The sequence below is a fragment of the Narcine bancroftii genome, chromosome 2 (genome assembly GCF_036971445.1).
Source record: "Narcine bancroftii isolate sNarBan1 chromosome 2, sNarBan1.hap1, whole genome shotgun sequence".
NCBI lineage: Eukaryota > Metazoa > Chordata > Chondrichthyes > Torpediniformes > Narcinidae > Narcine > Narcine bancroftii.
In genome coordinates this window covers 202604441-202621840 of record NC_091470.1, presented here as the reverse complement: position 1 = coordinate 202621840, position 17400 = coordinate 202604441, and the positions used below count along the sequence as shown (strand labels likewise).

Below are 17400 nucleotides of genomic sequence, written 5' to 3'. Positions count from 1 at the left end.
TAAGACATTGGTGAGGCCAAATTTGGAGTATTGTGTGCAGATTTGGTCACCGAGCCATGCGAAAGATTTGAAAGGGTGGAGATTTATTAAGATGTTTCCAGAACTTGAGGAATTGAGTTACAGAGAAAGTTTCATTTAATTTTAATGTAATTTTTAAATTTAGCTCAGTAACAGGCCATTTCGGCCCATGAGCCGTGCCGCCCAATGAACCTAGAAGTCCTGGTACATTTCGATCGGTGGGAGGAAATCGGAGCCCTCTGAGGAAACCCACAGACACGGGGAGAATGTACGTGCTCCTTAGAGAAGCACGTGATTCGAACCTTGGTCCCAATCGCTGACACTGTAACAGCATTGTGCTGATCGTTACACCAAACGGGCTGCCCTCAAGTTAGGCCTTTGTTCCCTGTAGGGGAGAAGAATGAGGGGGAAATTTGATAGAGATTATTAGGGGTTTCGTCAAGTCAAGTTTATTGTCATCTGATTGTACAACACTCTCCAGTCCTCAGTGCAAAACACGCAGACACACAGCCACGTACAAACAAACAACAAAGAGGTCGGACAAGTATTCATGTGTACATATAAATAAAATATTTTGGAAATATAAGAGTCTCGGAGGGTCAGCGTGAGCAGTTCCTTTGGTCGTTCAGCATCCTCACTGCTCGCGGGACGAAGCTGTACCTCGACCTGGTGGTGCTGGCTTGGATCCTCCTGGGTCCCTTACCCGGCAGGAGCAGCTGAAAGACACCATGTGCGGGGGTGGAAGGGGTCCCTCAATGATTATGTGCGCCCTCTTCAGACAACGATCACATCGATGGGGGGAGGGGGGGAGGTGGACTTCAGCGATCCTCTCTGCTGCTCTTCTGTGGATTGACCTCCGATCCATTTCTCTGCAGCAACTGTTCCCGCACTGTGACGCAACCCGGCCAGGACGCTCTTGATAGAGCTCCTGTAGAAGGTGGACATGACGGTGGCCGGTGGCCTTGTCCGCCTCAGTCTTCTTGGGAAGTGCAGTCGCTGTCGCGCCTTCCTGACAAGTTGAGTGTCCTCGATAGGTCAGTGGCTGTAGATAAGGGTGAACGCAAGTCGGCTGCCAGCTTTTTCTTCTGAGATTAAGTGAGATACAAACTATAGGATATGGGTGAGAGTGAGGTTGAGGGGAAACATCAGTGGGTACCTGCTTCACACAGGGAGTGCTGGGAGTATGGGAAGAACTGAAGTGTAGATTTCAGGCTCGGTTTGAACATCCACGGTTATCTAACACTTTCCTCCCTCCACACCCTTCCATCCGTGTGCCTGTCTGTTTTAAATGTCCCTTATTGTACTAGCCTTCAGAACCACCCCTTACGACGCATTCCAAGTACCCACAACTCTCTGTGTAAAAAATAAACTTACTTAGAGTGGATCTCCTAGTGGCCACCCATTCCCTCACTGACATGTCTGTCCATGGTCTCATGCACGGCCAGACTGAGAAACCCCCCTGCAAATTGGAGGAACAGCGCCTCATCTTCTGCATGGACCTCTCTGGTTTCTGTTAAATCCCACCCCAACTTCATCCCGCTGTCACCTTTCCTTCCAGCTCTGACCCTCTCTCTCTTTCTGTTTATCTGTCAGCCTTTCTCTCTCCATCTCCCTCTCGACTCATTTATAATTGTCTTTAAAATTTAGACCTACAGCATGGTAACAGGACATTTTGGCCCACGAGTCCGTGCCGCCCAATTTACACCCCCCCAACCAAGTATGTTTCGAAGGGTGGGAGGAAACCGGAGCCCCTGGGGAGAGAGACACGGGGAGAATGTACAAACTCCTTATGGACAGCATGGGATTCGAACCCCAGTCCTGATCCCTGGCGCTGTAAGGGCGTGGCGCCAACCGCTACGCCAACCCTTCCCAGAGCCAAAATCTCATCTTGGCTCCAATTAACACCTTCCATCTGTTGGTCTGGACCCCTCCCTCTTTCTCTCCCTTGGTCTTTATTCAGGCACCCACCTGCTTTCTGCTTTGACTGTGAGGAAGGATTCGGGCCCGAAACTTTGGTCACAGTCCTTACCTCCTGTGGACGCTGCGAGACCAGCTGAGTTCCAGCGTTTACTGCACGTCTTTACTTCAAAGTCACAGGGTCTGCAGACGCTCGTGTTTCACTCAAAAAACCTACCCCCTGGATGTCTTCCCTCCCTCACCTTGTGCAGATATCCTCTGGTGATTGCTAGTGTCGCCCCGGAACAGAAACGTGCTGGCTGACCATTCAATTGAAGCCCCTCATAATCCTACGCACCTCTATTAAGTCACCACTTGGTTGCTCGAAAGAGCAAAGCTCAAGCTCTGTCAAACAACCATAAGATGTTTACCACGATGGTCTATTTTCACAAGTCCCTGTTTGGCTGCAGCAAGTAAGAATTTCAGAGCATATGCACGATGTGTACGATGTCATGTTCAAATGCGGTCAGTGGGCGGTGAAGTGTGAGGCCCTCCATCGGTGACTTGCCAGCAAGGTCGAAGCCTTTGAGCACAGGGTGACCCTTGGCTGGCATCTAGTGTATCCTTCACTGGCATCTGGGGCACCCACGGCTCGCAGTACCCTCCTCTGTGGATCCCAGTGCACCGTTCTCTTGAGTTCCCTGGGTGCCTCCTCCTCTGAAGATTGCAGCGCACCCTCCCCTGGCATCCAGTGCAAGCCATCTGAAATCCACTGCCCCCCAAAACCATCCCCGGGATCCAATTGTAAGCTGCACATCAACTAGGGTAAGAACTCTTCTGAACTGCTTCAGTAATTTTCTCTCTCTCTCTCTCTCTCTCTCTCTCTCTCTTTCTCTCTCTCTCTCTCTCTCTCTCTCCTCCCACTCTCTCTTCTGCATTCCCTTCCCATCTCCCCATTCCCCTTCCTCTCCCCAACTCTCCTCTGTCTCCTCTCTTCCCTCTATCCCCCTCTTCCTCACTCCCACTCTCTAACATTCCAATCTCCACCTCACTCCCTCCCTCCACCCCTCACTCCCCCTCTCTCCACTCTCTCCCCATTCTCTCCCCTACTCTCTCTGCCCCAACCTCCATTCTCTTTCTCCTCCCTCTTCTTCCTCCCCTTTCCCTCTCTCCCCTCCCTCCTCCCCACCTCTCTCCCCTTCCCACAATCCAGTGCAGGCTCCAAGAGGCTGGGGTCCCGCTGACGGCCAGCGACCACCGAGCCCTCGTAGGCAAGCAGATCGGAATGCAGTGTGCAGGAAGGCGGCGAACGGCGAGACCACCGGCTCCCGCGTGCTGAGACGTGCCCGACGGGAGCGCAGAGTGCCAGGAGAGCAGCCGGTGGGAGCGTGTCGGCATTCCACCCGCCGTGCTCCCCAGAGTCCTTGCCCCTCACCACCCCCCCCCGCCCCGGGGGTGCGGCCCGTCTCCAGGGAAGATGCCCCTCGGCCAGGCCATCCCACCGGAGGTGTTCCGGAGCCGCCCGTCCCAGCTCAGCCTTCTGTTGCTCCGGGTCTTGGAAGCCATGGCCTGCTTCGGCCTGCTGGCCTGCCAGAAGCAGGACGAGATGTTTCCCGTGGTGTCCACCAACTATGGCAAGCTGCGTGGTGTGAGGAAGGAGCTCAACAACGAGATCCTAGGCCCTGTGGTTCAGTACCTGGGCGTCCCCTTCGCCACGCCCCCTGTGGGCGAGCGCCGGTTCCAGCCACCCGAGGCCCCTGCCTCCTGGTCCGACGTCCGCAACGCCACCCAGTTTGCCCCCGTGTGCCCGCAGAACCTACACGGCATGCTTCCCGAGGTCATGCTCCCTGTCTGGTTTCTCTCCAACCTGGATGATGTGGCCACCTACATCCAGGATCAGAGTGAGGATTGCCTCTACCTCAACATCTACGTGCCGACTGAGAATGGTGAGCTCTGAGTGGGGGGGTGTGATATGGGAGGGGTTTGGTGGGTGGTGGGGCAGAGTGGAGGGAGGGTAATGGGGTGGCCAACCGATTGGCCAAGGATGGCATTGAGAAGACCAACCAATTGGGATGGTTGGTTTTGGGACAGCCAACTAATTGGGATTGTTGGTGCTGAGAAGACTAGCCAATTGGGAAGGTTGTTGCTGGGAAGACCAACCAATTGGGAAGGTTGTTGCTGGGAAGACCAACCAGTTGGGATGATTGGTGTGGGGAAGACCAACCAATTGGGAAGGTTGTTGTTGTGAAGTCCAACCATTTGGCATGATGGTGTTTGGAAGACCAGCCAATTGGGATTTTTGGTGGTTGAAAGGCCAACCAATTTGGAAGGATGTTGTTGGAAAGACCAACAATTGGGCCAAAGTGTTGTATTTCTTCCACTGTTGTCTATCAGTTGATTGCTTGAACTCTTCATCGGTGATTGGGCTGGAGGAGGACTTCTGGTCCCTTGCCTTTGGCTGAACCACAGTGGCCATCATTGCTAGTTCCACCTCCCTGCATTGGTGGTCAGCCCAGGTCATTTTGGGAGCAAATCGGTGGCGTTGATGGTTCTTCAGTAGGTACAGAGGTGACTTCTAATCCTCAGAAATTCCTGGAACATTCAAGAACTTACAGCTTGTTGACCGTGCGGGTTGGCATGGGAACATCAGGCCCACTCATAGCCACACTGTAATGAGATAAACCAGACAGGGATTCATGGCGGGGGGCTTTGTAATGCAGTCCATGTGTTCGTCTCCAGCTGATGGCCCCACATCTTGTCAAATACATTGGTGAATGGTTCCTTCCTCTTTGTTTGCTAGCCACATCAAGAGTGACCATAATGTTCCAGTGGCTGGATCCAATATAAGGGGAAGTTTCCATGTGGAGGAACCTGGGTCAACTGCTATTCGTTGTATTTGGTTCCACAGAAAGGCCCCATGCACACTAATCCTCACTGGGGGGATGGGTCTCCCACACACATTGACACTGGGGGATGGGTCTCCCACACACACTGACCCTCACTAGGGAATGGGTCCAACACACTGACTGGGGGACGGGTCTCCCACACACACGGACCCTCACTGAGGGACAGGTCCCACACACACTGACCCTCACTAGGGGACGGGTCCCACACACTGACCCTCAGTGGGGTGCAGTCCCACACACACACTGACCCTCACTGGGGGACAGGTCCCACACATACCCTCACTGGGAGATGGGTCTCTCACACTGACCCTCACTGGGGGACAGGTCCCTCACACTGACCTTCACTGGGGGATGGGTCTCACACACACTGACCCTCACTGGGGGATGAGTCTCTCACACTACCCCTCACTGAGGGACGGGTCCCTCTCACACTGACCCTCACTGGGGTCAGGCCCCGTACACACTGACATTCGTTGGTGGACAGTACCATACTGACACAGAGGAGGCCATTCAACACATTACTGTTACCGAAGGAACAGTCCCATCTCAGTCCCCCTCCCACAGATCCGTCCATTCCCTCTAAATTCTGTGCCTCACCTACACTTGGAGCATGGGTGATTATCTCCCGTACCCAGCATGACATGGGATGTGGGGGGAAAACCAGAGAATCTGGGGTGGGTGAATACAGTCAATCACGGTGAGAACATAGAAACTGCATGTGTGCACACATACACACTCGTACACATGCACACACTCTCTCTCTTGCACAAACACACAGTCTCGTACACACACACTCTTGTACACACACATACACACTTGTACACACACACACACTCGTACACACACATTAATACATACACACACACTCACTCTCTCTTTCTTGTACAGACACGACCAAACACACTCTGATACACACACACACACACACACACACACACACACACACACACACACACACACACACACACACACACACACCCTCTCTCTCTCTCTCTCTCGTACAGACACAACTATGCACACTCTCATACACACACACTATTTAACAGATACTGTGGCAATATTTGGATGAATCCTTCAGCGTATCCAGAATTCTCTGTCAATGTCACCGTGTTTCAGGGAACCTGCCCACCATTGTTGTTTGCAAGACGTCCCTGGGGCCCATTTTGGTTACAACAGATCTATTTTGCAAAACATTGGAACTTTTGGTACATTGAGGAGGTGAGAGGTTCTAAACAAATGCATATCTCTGCGCGATCCTGTTCCACTTGTTGGCTGTCCTGACTGCTGGGATTGTGGCAACCAATCAGAGAGCCAGCATGTGAGGTCTGCGCTCTAACCTGCCCGGATGCAGAATGCGTTGGAAAGGTGAAAATGCAAAGATGCTTGTACATTCAGTACCTGTATTTGTACGTGTGCATGTGTACGTGCATGTGTGTGTGGGCAAGGGACGAATGTATGCAGATTTGCAGCTGTTGGGGAAGAACGCGTTTATCCAACACCGATTACCACCGTTACTACTTCCTCCCACACCGACCTGCCCATCTGTAGCCTCGGGCACTGTCCAACCAAGGCCTCCTGTAAATCGGAGGAGCAGCACCTCATATTCTGTCCGGGCCCTCTCCAAATGGACGGCGTTAATGTCGACTTCTCGCTTTCTGCTGGCCCACTCCCCGTTCTCTCACTCTTCCTCCATCTGTCTGTCTCCTTCCCTCCAGCTATCCATTCCCTTCCCTCTCCATTCACAAAACTGTGCCTTCCTTCCCTTATCCACCTATTACATCCTGCCTGTGGGACTGTGCTCCTCCCCCTAACACTCCCGCCCCACCATTTTCTTTGGGTGTCTGCCGACATTCACAAAGGGTTTAAGCCCAAAACGTTGGTTCTGTGTCTTTATTCTTTGATGTATAAAGGACACTTTGACCTGCTGAGTTTCTCCAGCATCGTGTTTATACTTCAATCATGGTTTCCGCGCACTTTCGTGTTTTACACTTTGCAGGGGTCAGACACAAAGTGAAGCTCCCTCCACACCATCCCATCACACACTCCCGGGGTCAGACACAAAGTGAAGCTCCCTCCGCACCGTCCCATCACACACTCTTGGGGCATGGGTTAGAAAACCCTCTAGACCTCTCTCATCCATGTAGCTATCCAATTTATTCTTAAAACATAAAAGAGAGCCTGTTTACCATGTCAGAAACACCCTGGACATGGGTTAGACCAATGGTTCTCAACCTTTTTCTTCCCACTCACAACCCACTTTAAGTCTTCCCGATGCCATCGGGGGGCTCTGTGATTAGTCAGGGATTGCTTAAGGTGGGATGTGAGTGGGAAGGGAAGGTTGCGAATCACTGCTCGAGACCCAATTGTGACTGAAATATTTTGCTTGAGAAAAATTGTCATTGGCCCATTTCCTTTGAAGGTCTGAAACCGTGCACATAACGAGTCAATGAGGGACGATAAAAATAGAGGTTTCAAACTTTTTCTTTCCACCCACGTCTCACCTTAAGCAACCCTGTACTAATCGCAGAGGACCGATGACATTGGGATTACTTAAAGTGGGATGTGAGTGGAAAAAATGGTTGAGAACCACTGGGTTAGACACAGAGTGAAGATCTCTCGCCATCGTCCCGTCACACACTTCCAGGGTATGGGTTAGACACAAAGTGAAGCTCCTTCCGCACTGTCCCGTCACACACACAGCAGGCATGGGGTAGACACAAAGTGAAGCTCCCTCTGCACCATCCCATCACACACTCTCAGGGAAGGGACAGCGCAGGTTCAATACAGAGTGGAGCTCCCTCTGCACTGTCCCACAACACACTACCAGGATGTGCGTGAAGCGCCCTCTGGACCTTCCCACCGCATGCTCCCGGGACACGGAGTGAAGCTCCTTTTCCACGGGAAGGGGATGCCCTGCCCACCTTCCGAGGTGGCATCCATGCCCACGCATCCCTGGAGAAGGAACATGCGGTGTCGACGGGTACGGTGGGGAATTTCCAGGGGCCACCGGGGCTCAATGCGGATGACCACGGTGATAATGTGAACATGTAAATCCAGTAAAATCCCGAAATTCAAGCAACAGGCAAAATAAATTGAGGCAAATAAATAGGTTAAAAAAAGAACATTTAAAATTGGTGCCCCCAGGGCACGCATCACGCAACCGGCAAATTCACTTACCCAGCCTCCAACAATCCTGACAGGTGCCAGATACTGGGGGTTTTACTGTACTGGGTAAATGGAGACTGCAATGGTTTATTAATGTGTTCGCTTGTAATCACTGACTTAATTACCTTTGTAAAATGAAAACTAAAGGCCAGGGACCACTGTTGTTAAGCACCAAAGTGACCTCGGGTGCAAGACTTGAGAACCAGAATTTATTGCCATGAGCAGGTCCTGAAATTCGTTGTTTTTACAGCAACACTGTTATAAATTACATTTAAAAAATAAATGAGTGCACAAAAGTTTAAAGTGAGGCCATGTCTGGGGTTCATTGTCCGTTCAGGAATCTGATGGCTGCGGGGAAGAAGCTGTCCTTGGACTTGTCTTCAGGTTCCCGGACATTTTCCCCGACAGTAGCAGAGTGAAGAGTGCCTGGCCTGGGTGGTGGTGGGGGGTTTTTGAGGATAGAGGCTGCTTTCTGAAGATGCCTCCTCATGTTGACGTCTTTGACGGAGTGGAGTCCGGTGCCCGCGATGTCGCAGGCCGAGATTCCGACCCTCTGAAGTTTATTCACGTCCTGAGTGTTGGCGCCTCCATGCCAGGCAGTGATGCAACCGGCCAGAAGTGCTCTCCACCTGGAGAGGTTTACGAGAGCCTTCAGTGACGTCCCAAATCTCCTTACACAGTGTGGCCTTCTTTGTGACTGCATCGACACAGGCAGATCCTCGGAGATGTTGATTTTGAAGTCCTGGACCCCTCTCCACTACTGAGCCCTCGATGAGGACTGCCCAGGTGATCCAGGGCTGAGTGGAGAGCCAGTGAGGTCGAATCTGCTGTGGAACGATTATGGCAGGAGGGGAATTGCAGTGGGTCCAGGACTTTTTATAGACACGAGTTAATCCTGGCCAAAGCGTTTCATCACTGTAGATGCTACTGGGCGAGAGTTATCATTTTGACGCAGTCATTGCAATGAATTTATTAAATGTTCCAAAATAAATTGATGAATTTGGAACGCTACAGCACACTGTGCCGACCACTATTCCGCTAGTCCCACTGACCTGCTCCCACTCCATAACCCTCCAGACCTCTCCCATCCATGTATCTATCCAATCTATTCTGAAAACTCAAGGTCGAGCCCACTTTCACCACACCAGAGCTTAATTGTGTTTGTTCTCTTTCCTCTACTTCTGTGTCCACTTTTCTGCCAAAGGATTCAGGATTAACTCTGGGTTATAATAGCCTTGAGGGTGCCTAAACCCAAGATTTCGGATTTATTGTCGGAGTATATACGTGACATCGCATACAACCCTGAGATTCTTTTCCCTGTGGGCGCGGCAGAATTACCACTGATTGGTAGTGGAAGAAAAACTCTACACAACGTCCAGTAAAATTTATTGTTAACTTATTGCACAATTGAGGTGAGGAGCTACACTCTGGAAGGACTAATCAAAACAGGCCATGCACGTTAAAGGGTAGACAACTGAGGAGTGCAATGGAACAAAGGATTGAGGAATTCTGGTACATAATTCCCTGAAAGTGCAGTCATGTGAAGAAAGCTTTTGGTACATTGACCTTCATAAATCAGAGCATTGAGTACAGGAGTTGGGATGTCATGTTGAAGTTGTACAAGGCCAAATTTGGAATATTGTGTGCTGTTTCGGTCGCCAAATTAGAGGAAGGAGAGAGAGAAATGCAGAAAAGGTTTACAAGAATGTTGCCTGGGTTTCAGAGTTTGAGTTACAGGGAAAAGTTAAACAGGCTGGGACTTTATTCCCTGGAGCGTAGAAGATTGAGGGGTGATTTAACGGAGGTGTTTAAAATTATGAGGGGCAGATTGGGTCAATGTGGACATTGAGAGTGGGGGAGATTCAAACAAGAGGACATGGATTGAGATTGAAGGGGAGGGAAGTTTAGGGGAAGCATAAGGGTTTTTTTTTCCCTCAGATGGTGGTGGGAGTGTGGAATGAGCTTCCGGCCAAAGGGGTAGAATCGGGCTTGATTTTAATATTCAAGGGAGGTTGGATAGGTATATAGACGAGAAGGGTATGGGCTGGGTGCGGGTCAATGGGGGTAGGTGGGAGAAGGTGTTTGGCATGAACTAGAAAGGCCGAACTGGCCTGTTTCTGTGCTGTAATGGTTATACAAATACGATCTGATGAAACAGCGCCCTGTTCAGACGACGATCCTGGTAGACTACATCGATGGGAGGAGGGGTGGGAGACTCCAGTGGTCCTGAAGTTACTGACCCTCCAGCTCCAAACAGGGTCATCATTTGCATGATCAGGGTCGGCATGAAGGGGGGGGCATTGCCCCCTCCCAACAAGATATTGCAACCCCCAACCCGTTACAGCCATCATTTTCCCCCCACCCCAAACAAGGTATTGTGACCCCCTGCCCCAACTAGCGTGCATCAAGCGTCATTGGAGTCTAGCGTCAATATTCAGGCAAAATAAGCAAAGTTTCTCTGCACCCCCGCTGAGCGAGTTTTCAAGCATCCGATTGTGCCCCCTGCCCACCCCCCCCCCCCCCACCACCACAGTTACTCTCATGCAACCCTCCAAGACTTGTTCTGGCGCCGACCCTGGACACGACAGTGTTTGGCTTCATCAGCAACTATGGAGAAAAGGTGGGAGATCTCATGGAACGGTGCAGGAGTAACAACCCAAGTCTCCACATGAACAAGACGAGGGAGATGATCGTGGACTTCAGGAGGTCCAGGAATGATCACCTTCCACTACACGGAGAGAGTGGAGAGAACCAAGTTCCTTGGAATTCGCTGAACTAGTGACCTATCCTGGACACTCAACATCCCCTCACTTGTCAGGAAGGCGCAACAGCAACTGGACTTCCTGAGAAGACTGGAGCAGGCAGGGTGATTGGCCACTGTCATGTCCATCTTCTACAGGAGCTCTATTAAGAGCATCCTGGCTAGGCTGCATCACAGTGCGGGGACGGTTGCTGCAGAGAAATGGATCGGAGGTCAATCCACTGGACCAGAAGAGCGACAGAGAGGATCACTGGGGTCTCCCTCCCCCCCCCCCCCCACATCAACATGATGACCAGGATCGTCGTCTGAAGAGGGCGCGCAAAATCATCGGGGACCCCCTTCCACCCCTGCACGTGGCGTCGTTCAGCTGCTCCCGTCGGGGAAGAGATCCAGGAGAATCAGAGCCAGCACCACCAGGCTGAGGAACAGCTTCTTCCCACGGGGTAGCGAGAATGCTGAACGACTACAGGAACCGCTCACACTCACCACCCGAGTACAAATCAACATTTATTTATTTATTTGTGTAGATGGATACCTGTCCTGGATATATAATTGTTTTTCTGTGAGTGCATGCGTTATGTCTGGTTGTGTGTCCTCGTGTTTTGCACTGAGGACCGGAGAACGCGGTTTTGTTGGGTTGTACTTGTACTAGATTTCATCCTCTACTACTCTTATATCCTGTGGGAGAAGGATCACTGGAGTTTCCCTCCCCCACCTACACATATAAACAAATAAAGAGATTTTATCTGACTGTGCAATATAGAGAGGAAAAAAATCAATAAAGTGCACAAGTGCGAGTCCTTATATGAGTCCCTGATTGAGTTTGTCATTGAGGATCCTGATGGTGGAGGGGTAACAGCTGTTGCTGAACCTGGTGGGGCGAGTCTTGTGGCCCCCCGAGACCTCCTTCCTGATGGCAGCAGTGAGAACAGAGCTAGTGCACTGGGTAGTATAGGGTCCTTGATGATCGCTGCTGCTCTCCGACGGCAGCGTTCCCCATAGATGTTCTCGATGGGTGAGGAGGGGTTTTGCCTGTAATGCCCTGGGCTGTGTCTGCTGCCCTTTGCTGGGCTTTCCATTCAGGGGTATTGGTGTCCCCCCGTAATACACTTTCCACTGCACCTCTGTAGAAATTTGCCAGGACTTCTGATGTCGTACCAAACCTCCCCAAACTCCTGAGGGAGTGGAGGGGCTGATGTGCTTTCTTCACGACACCATTGGTGTGTTGGGTCCAGGAAAGATCCTCCAAGATAGTGACTCCCAAGAACCTAAATGTACTCCCCCTCTCCTCCTCTGATCCCCCAGTGGAAAGATTTTACAAAACAATTTGGTTATTAGTATTCATATAATCTCTTACATTTATAAGCAATGTTAAAATCAACATAATTTTGATGTAGCTCTTAAAAGTTTTTATTTCGAATTCTATTGTTTTTTTTTCACCAAATTTTCAAGGTAACCCCATGACATGATGTAAGCTTATTGTAATTTAAAAGTGTAATTTTAATTTTGCTGGTTGTTAATCTCACTACGATCACCGTTACCTTCAGTGATCTATGGGGATTATGATTTACCAGTAACGTTAGTACAGAAAAACATTACTAAGGATTCTGTGTGGTCTGGTACGTGAGGGGGGGCCAGGATTACATCAACCCTAGTGATGCCAACAGTAGGGACTGCGCACAAACCAGATGTTCTCACTGTCCCCGGTAGCTGGACAATTCGTTCGAATGAGTGAAGCACGAAAGTCGAAAACCGTGCTGAAATGCTCGAGCGGGCCTGCGGAGAATTGGCAGCGGAGTTGCAGCGTCCCCGCCAGGTCCAACCGCCCGGTCTGACTACAGTCAGCTCCGTACGGGCTTTAAGCATCCGGCACCTGGAGCAAAATACCGCGGCACTTGCAATCAGTAGCAGCCACGGGGAAGTGGAGGATTGGCGTGGGGCACTGGGAAATGGGGAGACCATGTCTGTGTGGGTTTTGCCCAGGTGCTACCGTTTTCCTCCCACCTGGTTAGTGGGTTAATTCCGGGGGCTCGTGAGCCAAGGAGACCAACCCACAGGACGGTGACCACGGCGGTGGGCCCTGGGGCTGAAGGACATGAGGCGAGAGACCCATGCAGGCTGGGGGCTGCTGGCGACTGGGGTTGAGGGATTGACACCGAGCTGCGGAGTGAATCTCACCAAAATGTGTCAGCAATATATCCCTGTCTCCTATGGAGACCAGCTGAGTCCCCCAGCATTTTGGTCAGATCTTTATATTTTAAATTTAGATGGGCCTGTGACCCATTACCCTACAGCCCTGGTATGTTTTGAATGGTGGGGGAGAACTGGAGCCCCCCAGACACGGGGAGAACGTACAAACTCCTTACAGCCAGTGCGGGATTCGAACCCTGGTCCCGATCGCTGGCGCTGTAACGGCGTGGTGCTAACCGCTATGCCAGCTGTTTTAATTTCCTCCAAGGGACTGAAGGGGTCTGGGTTAGACTCAGTCAAATGGGATTGGCTCAGGCAGACAACCTGGTCAGCAGGGATGAGTTGGGCCAAAGGGCCTGTTTCCGCGCCTTATAGCTCCGTGAATCCAACATCGTGCTCTGCGCCATGCCCTCTAGATTGTAATCACCCACCTGGCTATTTCCGGGGTGTGACAATCAAACAGTACCGTGAAGTGAGATACCTGCTTTATTCTGTCCTCTCCTCATCATGTCTAACCTTAATCCCCCCCCGGGATCAGATTTTACAGGATCAGTTTGTTTAAATTCTAAATATCGATCTGTCTGCATGGGCCTCAGCTCGGCCTCCGAGGCAATGCAATCTGGCCTCCTTCCATATCATCTGATATGGAGCAGCATCATGTAGTGCTGTCTTCCATCGCTCCAGAGACCCGGGTGCAGCTCGTGCGTGTGTGCATGTGTGTGTGTTTACATGTGTGTGTATGTTTATATGTGTGTATGTGTTTATATGTGTGTGTGTGTTTACATGTGCATATGTACACATGTTGATCTGTGCATGTGAATGTGCATGAGAGATTGAGTGTGTGTTTGTGTGTGAGTATATGTTTGTGTGTCAGGGGCTTAGCCAGACTTTAATGTAAAAAAAGGCTCCACGACCACGTTTTGAAACGAGCACACGAAGGGAATGAATGTCCGCATCTTCACAACACATATCAAATAATTTTAAATTCATTATACATTTTTATTTTGTATTTAACATCAAAACACAAGGAACATAAGGACGATACAGTTTTAAAAGAAGTACGGAATTGTTATTTGTATTTAAAATCAAAATAGAAATTGGTCGACTGCACAACAGTAGCCCCCAACGCCCAACTCTGAACCCTCCCCTCAGCCTACCACACTCCACACCTCCTGACTCCCGACTCTGAACTCTCCCCTCATCCTACCACACTCCACACCTCCTGACTCCCGACTCTGAACCCTCCCCTCAGCCGACCACACTCCACACCTCCTGACTCCCGACTCTGAACCCTCCCCTCAGCCTACCACACTCCACACCTCCTGACTCCTGACTCTGAACCCTCCCCTCAGCCTACCACACTCCACACCTCCTGACTTCCGACTCTGAACCCTCCCCTCAGCCTACCACACTCCACAGCTCCTGACTACTGACTCTGAACCCTCCCCTCAGCCTACCACACTCCACACCTCCTGACTCCCGACTCTGAACCCTCCCCTCAGCCTACCACACTCCACACCTCCTGACGCCCGACTCTGAACTCTCCCCTCGGCCTACCACACTCCACACCTCCTGACTCCCGACTCTGAACCCTCCCCTCAGCCTACCACACTCCACACCTCCTGACGCCCAACTCTGAACTCTCCCCTCGGCCTACCACACTCCACACCTCCTGACTCCCGACTCTGAACCCTCCCTTCGGCCTACCACACTCCACACCTCCTGACTCCCGACTCTGAACCCTCCCCTCAGCCTACCACACTCCACAGCTCCTGACTACTGACTCTGAACCCTCCCCTCAGACTACCATACTCCACACCTCCTGACGCCCGACTCTGAACCCTCCCCTCGGCCTACCACACTCCACACCTCCTGAATCCCGACTCTGAAACCTCCCCTCAGCCTACCACACCACATCTCCTGACTCCCGACTCTGAACCCTCCCCTCAGCCTACCACACTCCACAGCTCCTGACTCCCGACTCTGAACCTTCCCCTCGGCCTACCACACTCCACACCTCCTGACTCCCGACTCTGAAGCCTCCCCTCAGCCTACCACACACCAGACCTCCTGACGCCCAACTCTAAACCTTCCCCTCGTCCGACCACGCACCGGAGCTCCCGACGCCTGACTCTGAACCCTCCCCTCTGCCAACTGCACACTGAGCATCCCCCTCCTTTCTCCTGCTATTATATCCAGAATGGATGCATAAGTCACAAGCGTTATATGTTGACCTCCCCCCCACCCCAGTGTTGAGCTGAGTTTCCCTCTTACATTCGTATTATCCTTTCCCCAAAACCCACCCCCACCCCAGCCAACACACACACACGCACACACCTCATAGGGTTTTAGTCAGTAGAGATGGGGTTGATTGCGTTGAGAGCCGCCCTGCCGTTGTCTGCAAGCTCGAGCAGATAGAGCTCACCATGAGGACCGCGGTCAGCTTTGTCTCGGCGGCGACTCTGCTCAAAGCACTAGAGCATGGCGTGCCCCCTGCACAATCAGCCATCTCGCGGCATCCGCTGGGCTCCTCCAAGTCCGACCACAGGAGCCTTCAGTGGGGCGTAGTCCCCAGTTTAGTTGGGAGTTCTGGGAGATCCAAAAGCTCTCTTTACAACCTTGTCCACCTGTGACGCCACTTTCAGGGAATTATGTATCTGTATTCCCAGATCCCTCTGTTCCACCCCACTCCTCAGTCCCCGACCATTCACCAAGTACGTCCTTTCTTGGTTTATCCTTCCAAAGTGCAACACCTCGCACTTGCCTGCATTGAACTCCATCCGCCATTTTGCAGCCCATTTTTCCAGCTGGTCCCAATACCTTGTCAAACGTTAGCTCCCAACTAAGTCTAAACCCTCCTCCACAGCCCCAGAAACCCACTGGCGACAACGTTTTTTGGTCCCTCTCCAGCCCAGGTACAGCCTGGCCCCTGATGCGCGGGCCCATACCTTCCCTGCAGGACGTTCCGATGATGCACAAGCAGCGATTAGCACAATGCTTTTGCAGCGCCAGTGACCTGGGCTTCGAATACGACACTGTCTGTCAGGAACGCGCACGTTCACCCCGTGGGTTTTGACCTCCTGGTTTCCTCTCACCTTGGGGGAGGGGTGTGTGGTAGGTCAATTAGGCAGCTAGAAGGCCGAAAGAGGCTGAACCTCACCCCACTGTCCAGCCACCATTCCTCAAACCACAAAAATCTCTGCAATATTTAGAAGGCTTCACTGTGGAGTATATGACAGAGGGATTGGGATTTATCAAGAAAGATATTGGGGTAGGGATGTCAGTAAATGAAAAGGCACTTTAACAGGATGTTTTGCAATAAGGCAGAAAGATTCAACGACTAGATAGTCTAATTCCAATTTAATGACTGAAGCAGCTTGTCTCATGACAGACGGTCGAGCTCTCCTGTGCCAAACACTTTCTGAGTGGGCCTAATTGGTTAAGTGCACGTAAGGGAAGTGAAAGGAATCAGATCAGAGCCACACAGCGGGCAGTCACTCAATTTAAGGTTAATGGGAGAGCTTGTAGAGCAGGCAGACAAATGCTGGAGGAACTCGCGGACTGGATTTGGAGAGGGGAACCATGGACTCTGCTCCTCTTGCCCACTTGTTCCCCGTAAACCACTCCCCGCCCCCTCCTCTCTAATTTTAAATTTAAAGTCAGACGTACAGCATGGTCAAACCTTTTGGCCCATGTCACCCAACTGACCTGCTGCCCCCGGTATGTTTTGAAGGGCGAGAGGCAGGCAGAGCACACAAATACCTCACAGGTGGCGCGGGAGCCGAGTCCCCAATCCCCCCGTTCCAATTGCTGGCACTGGAACCCCGCTGTGCCAACCCCGATCGTCTCTCGCACTCCTCCCCCTTTGCAAGCCCTGCTGCTCTCAGAACCCAGTGATCCCCCTGTTACCAGTCAGCCCCTGCTCCTCCCACCCTCCCCACCTTTTTGCGCAGGCGCCTGCCCACATTTTGCTCATACCTTGGCGAAGGCCTCAGGCCTGAAGCGTTCCTTATCCTTGGCTGTGTTTCCTTCTGAGTTTCTCCTGCTCGTTGGTCAACATAGAACATTACAGGCCCTTCGGCCCTCGATGTTGTGCTGACCTGTATATTCCGACCATAATATACTAAACCTTCCCTACCCCTGTAACCTTCTATTTTTCCTTTGTCCATGTGCCAGTCTAAGAGTCTCTTGAAGACCCCAATGTTTCAACCTCCACCACCACTCCAGGCACCCACAACTCTCGGTGTAAAAACCTTACCCCTGCTGACATTTTTCCATATCTTGATAAAGGGCTCAAGCCCGAAACGCATTTTTACCTTTGTTGTATAAAGGACACTGTTTGACCTACTGAATCTCTCCAGCTTTAACTTTTGAACGGACATCCTCTGGTGTTTGCCGATCCTGCCCTGGGGAAACAGGCCTTCCACCCTATCCATGCCTCTCAGAATCTTGTCTCTTCTCATC

General features: G+C 51.5%; 1 protein-coding gene across 1 annotated transcript in view; it reads left to right on the top strand.

The window, feature by feature from the left end:
* Nucleotides 1–3511: 3511 nt before the first annotated feature.
* The window catches only part of LOC138753063 (neuroligin-2-like), a 464672-nt gene continuing 450783 nt past the window's right edge, over nucleotides 3512–17400 (top strand). The window contains exon 1 of the mRNA XM_069915655.1: nucleotides 3512–3860. Coding sequence (XP_069771756.1) covers nucleotides 3521–3860 — 340 coding nt within the window. The 5' untranslated portion in view covers nucleotides 3512–3520. The remainder of the gene's footprint in view (nucleotides 3861–17400) is intronic.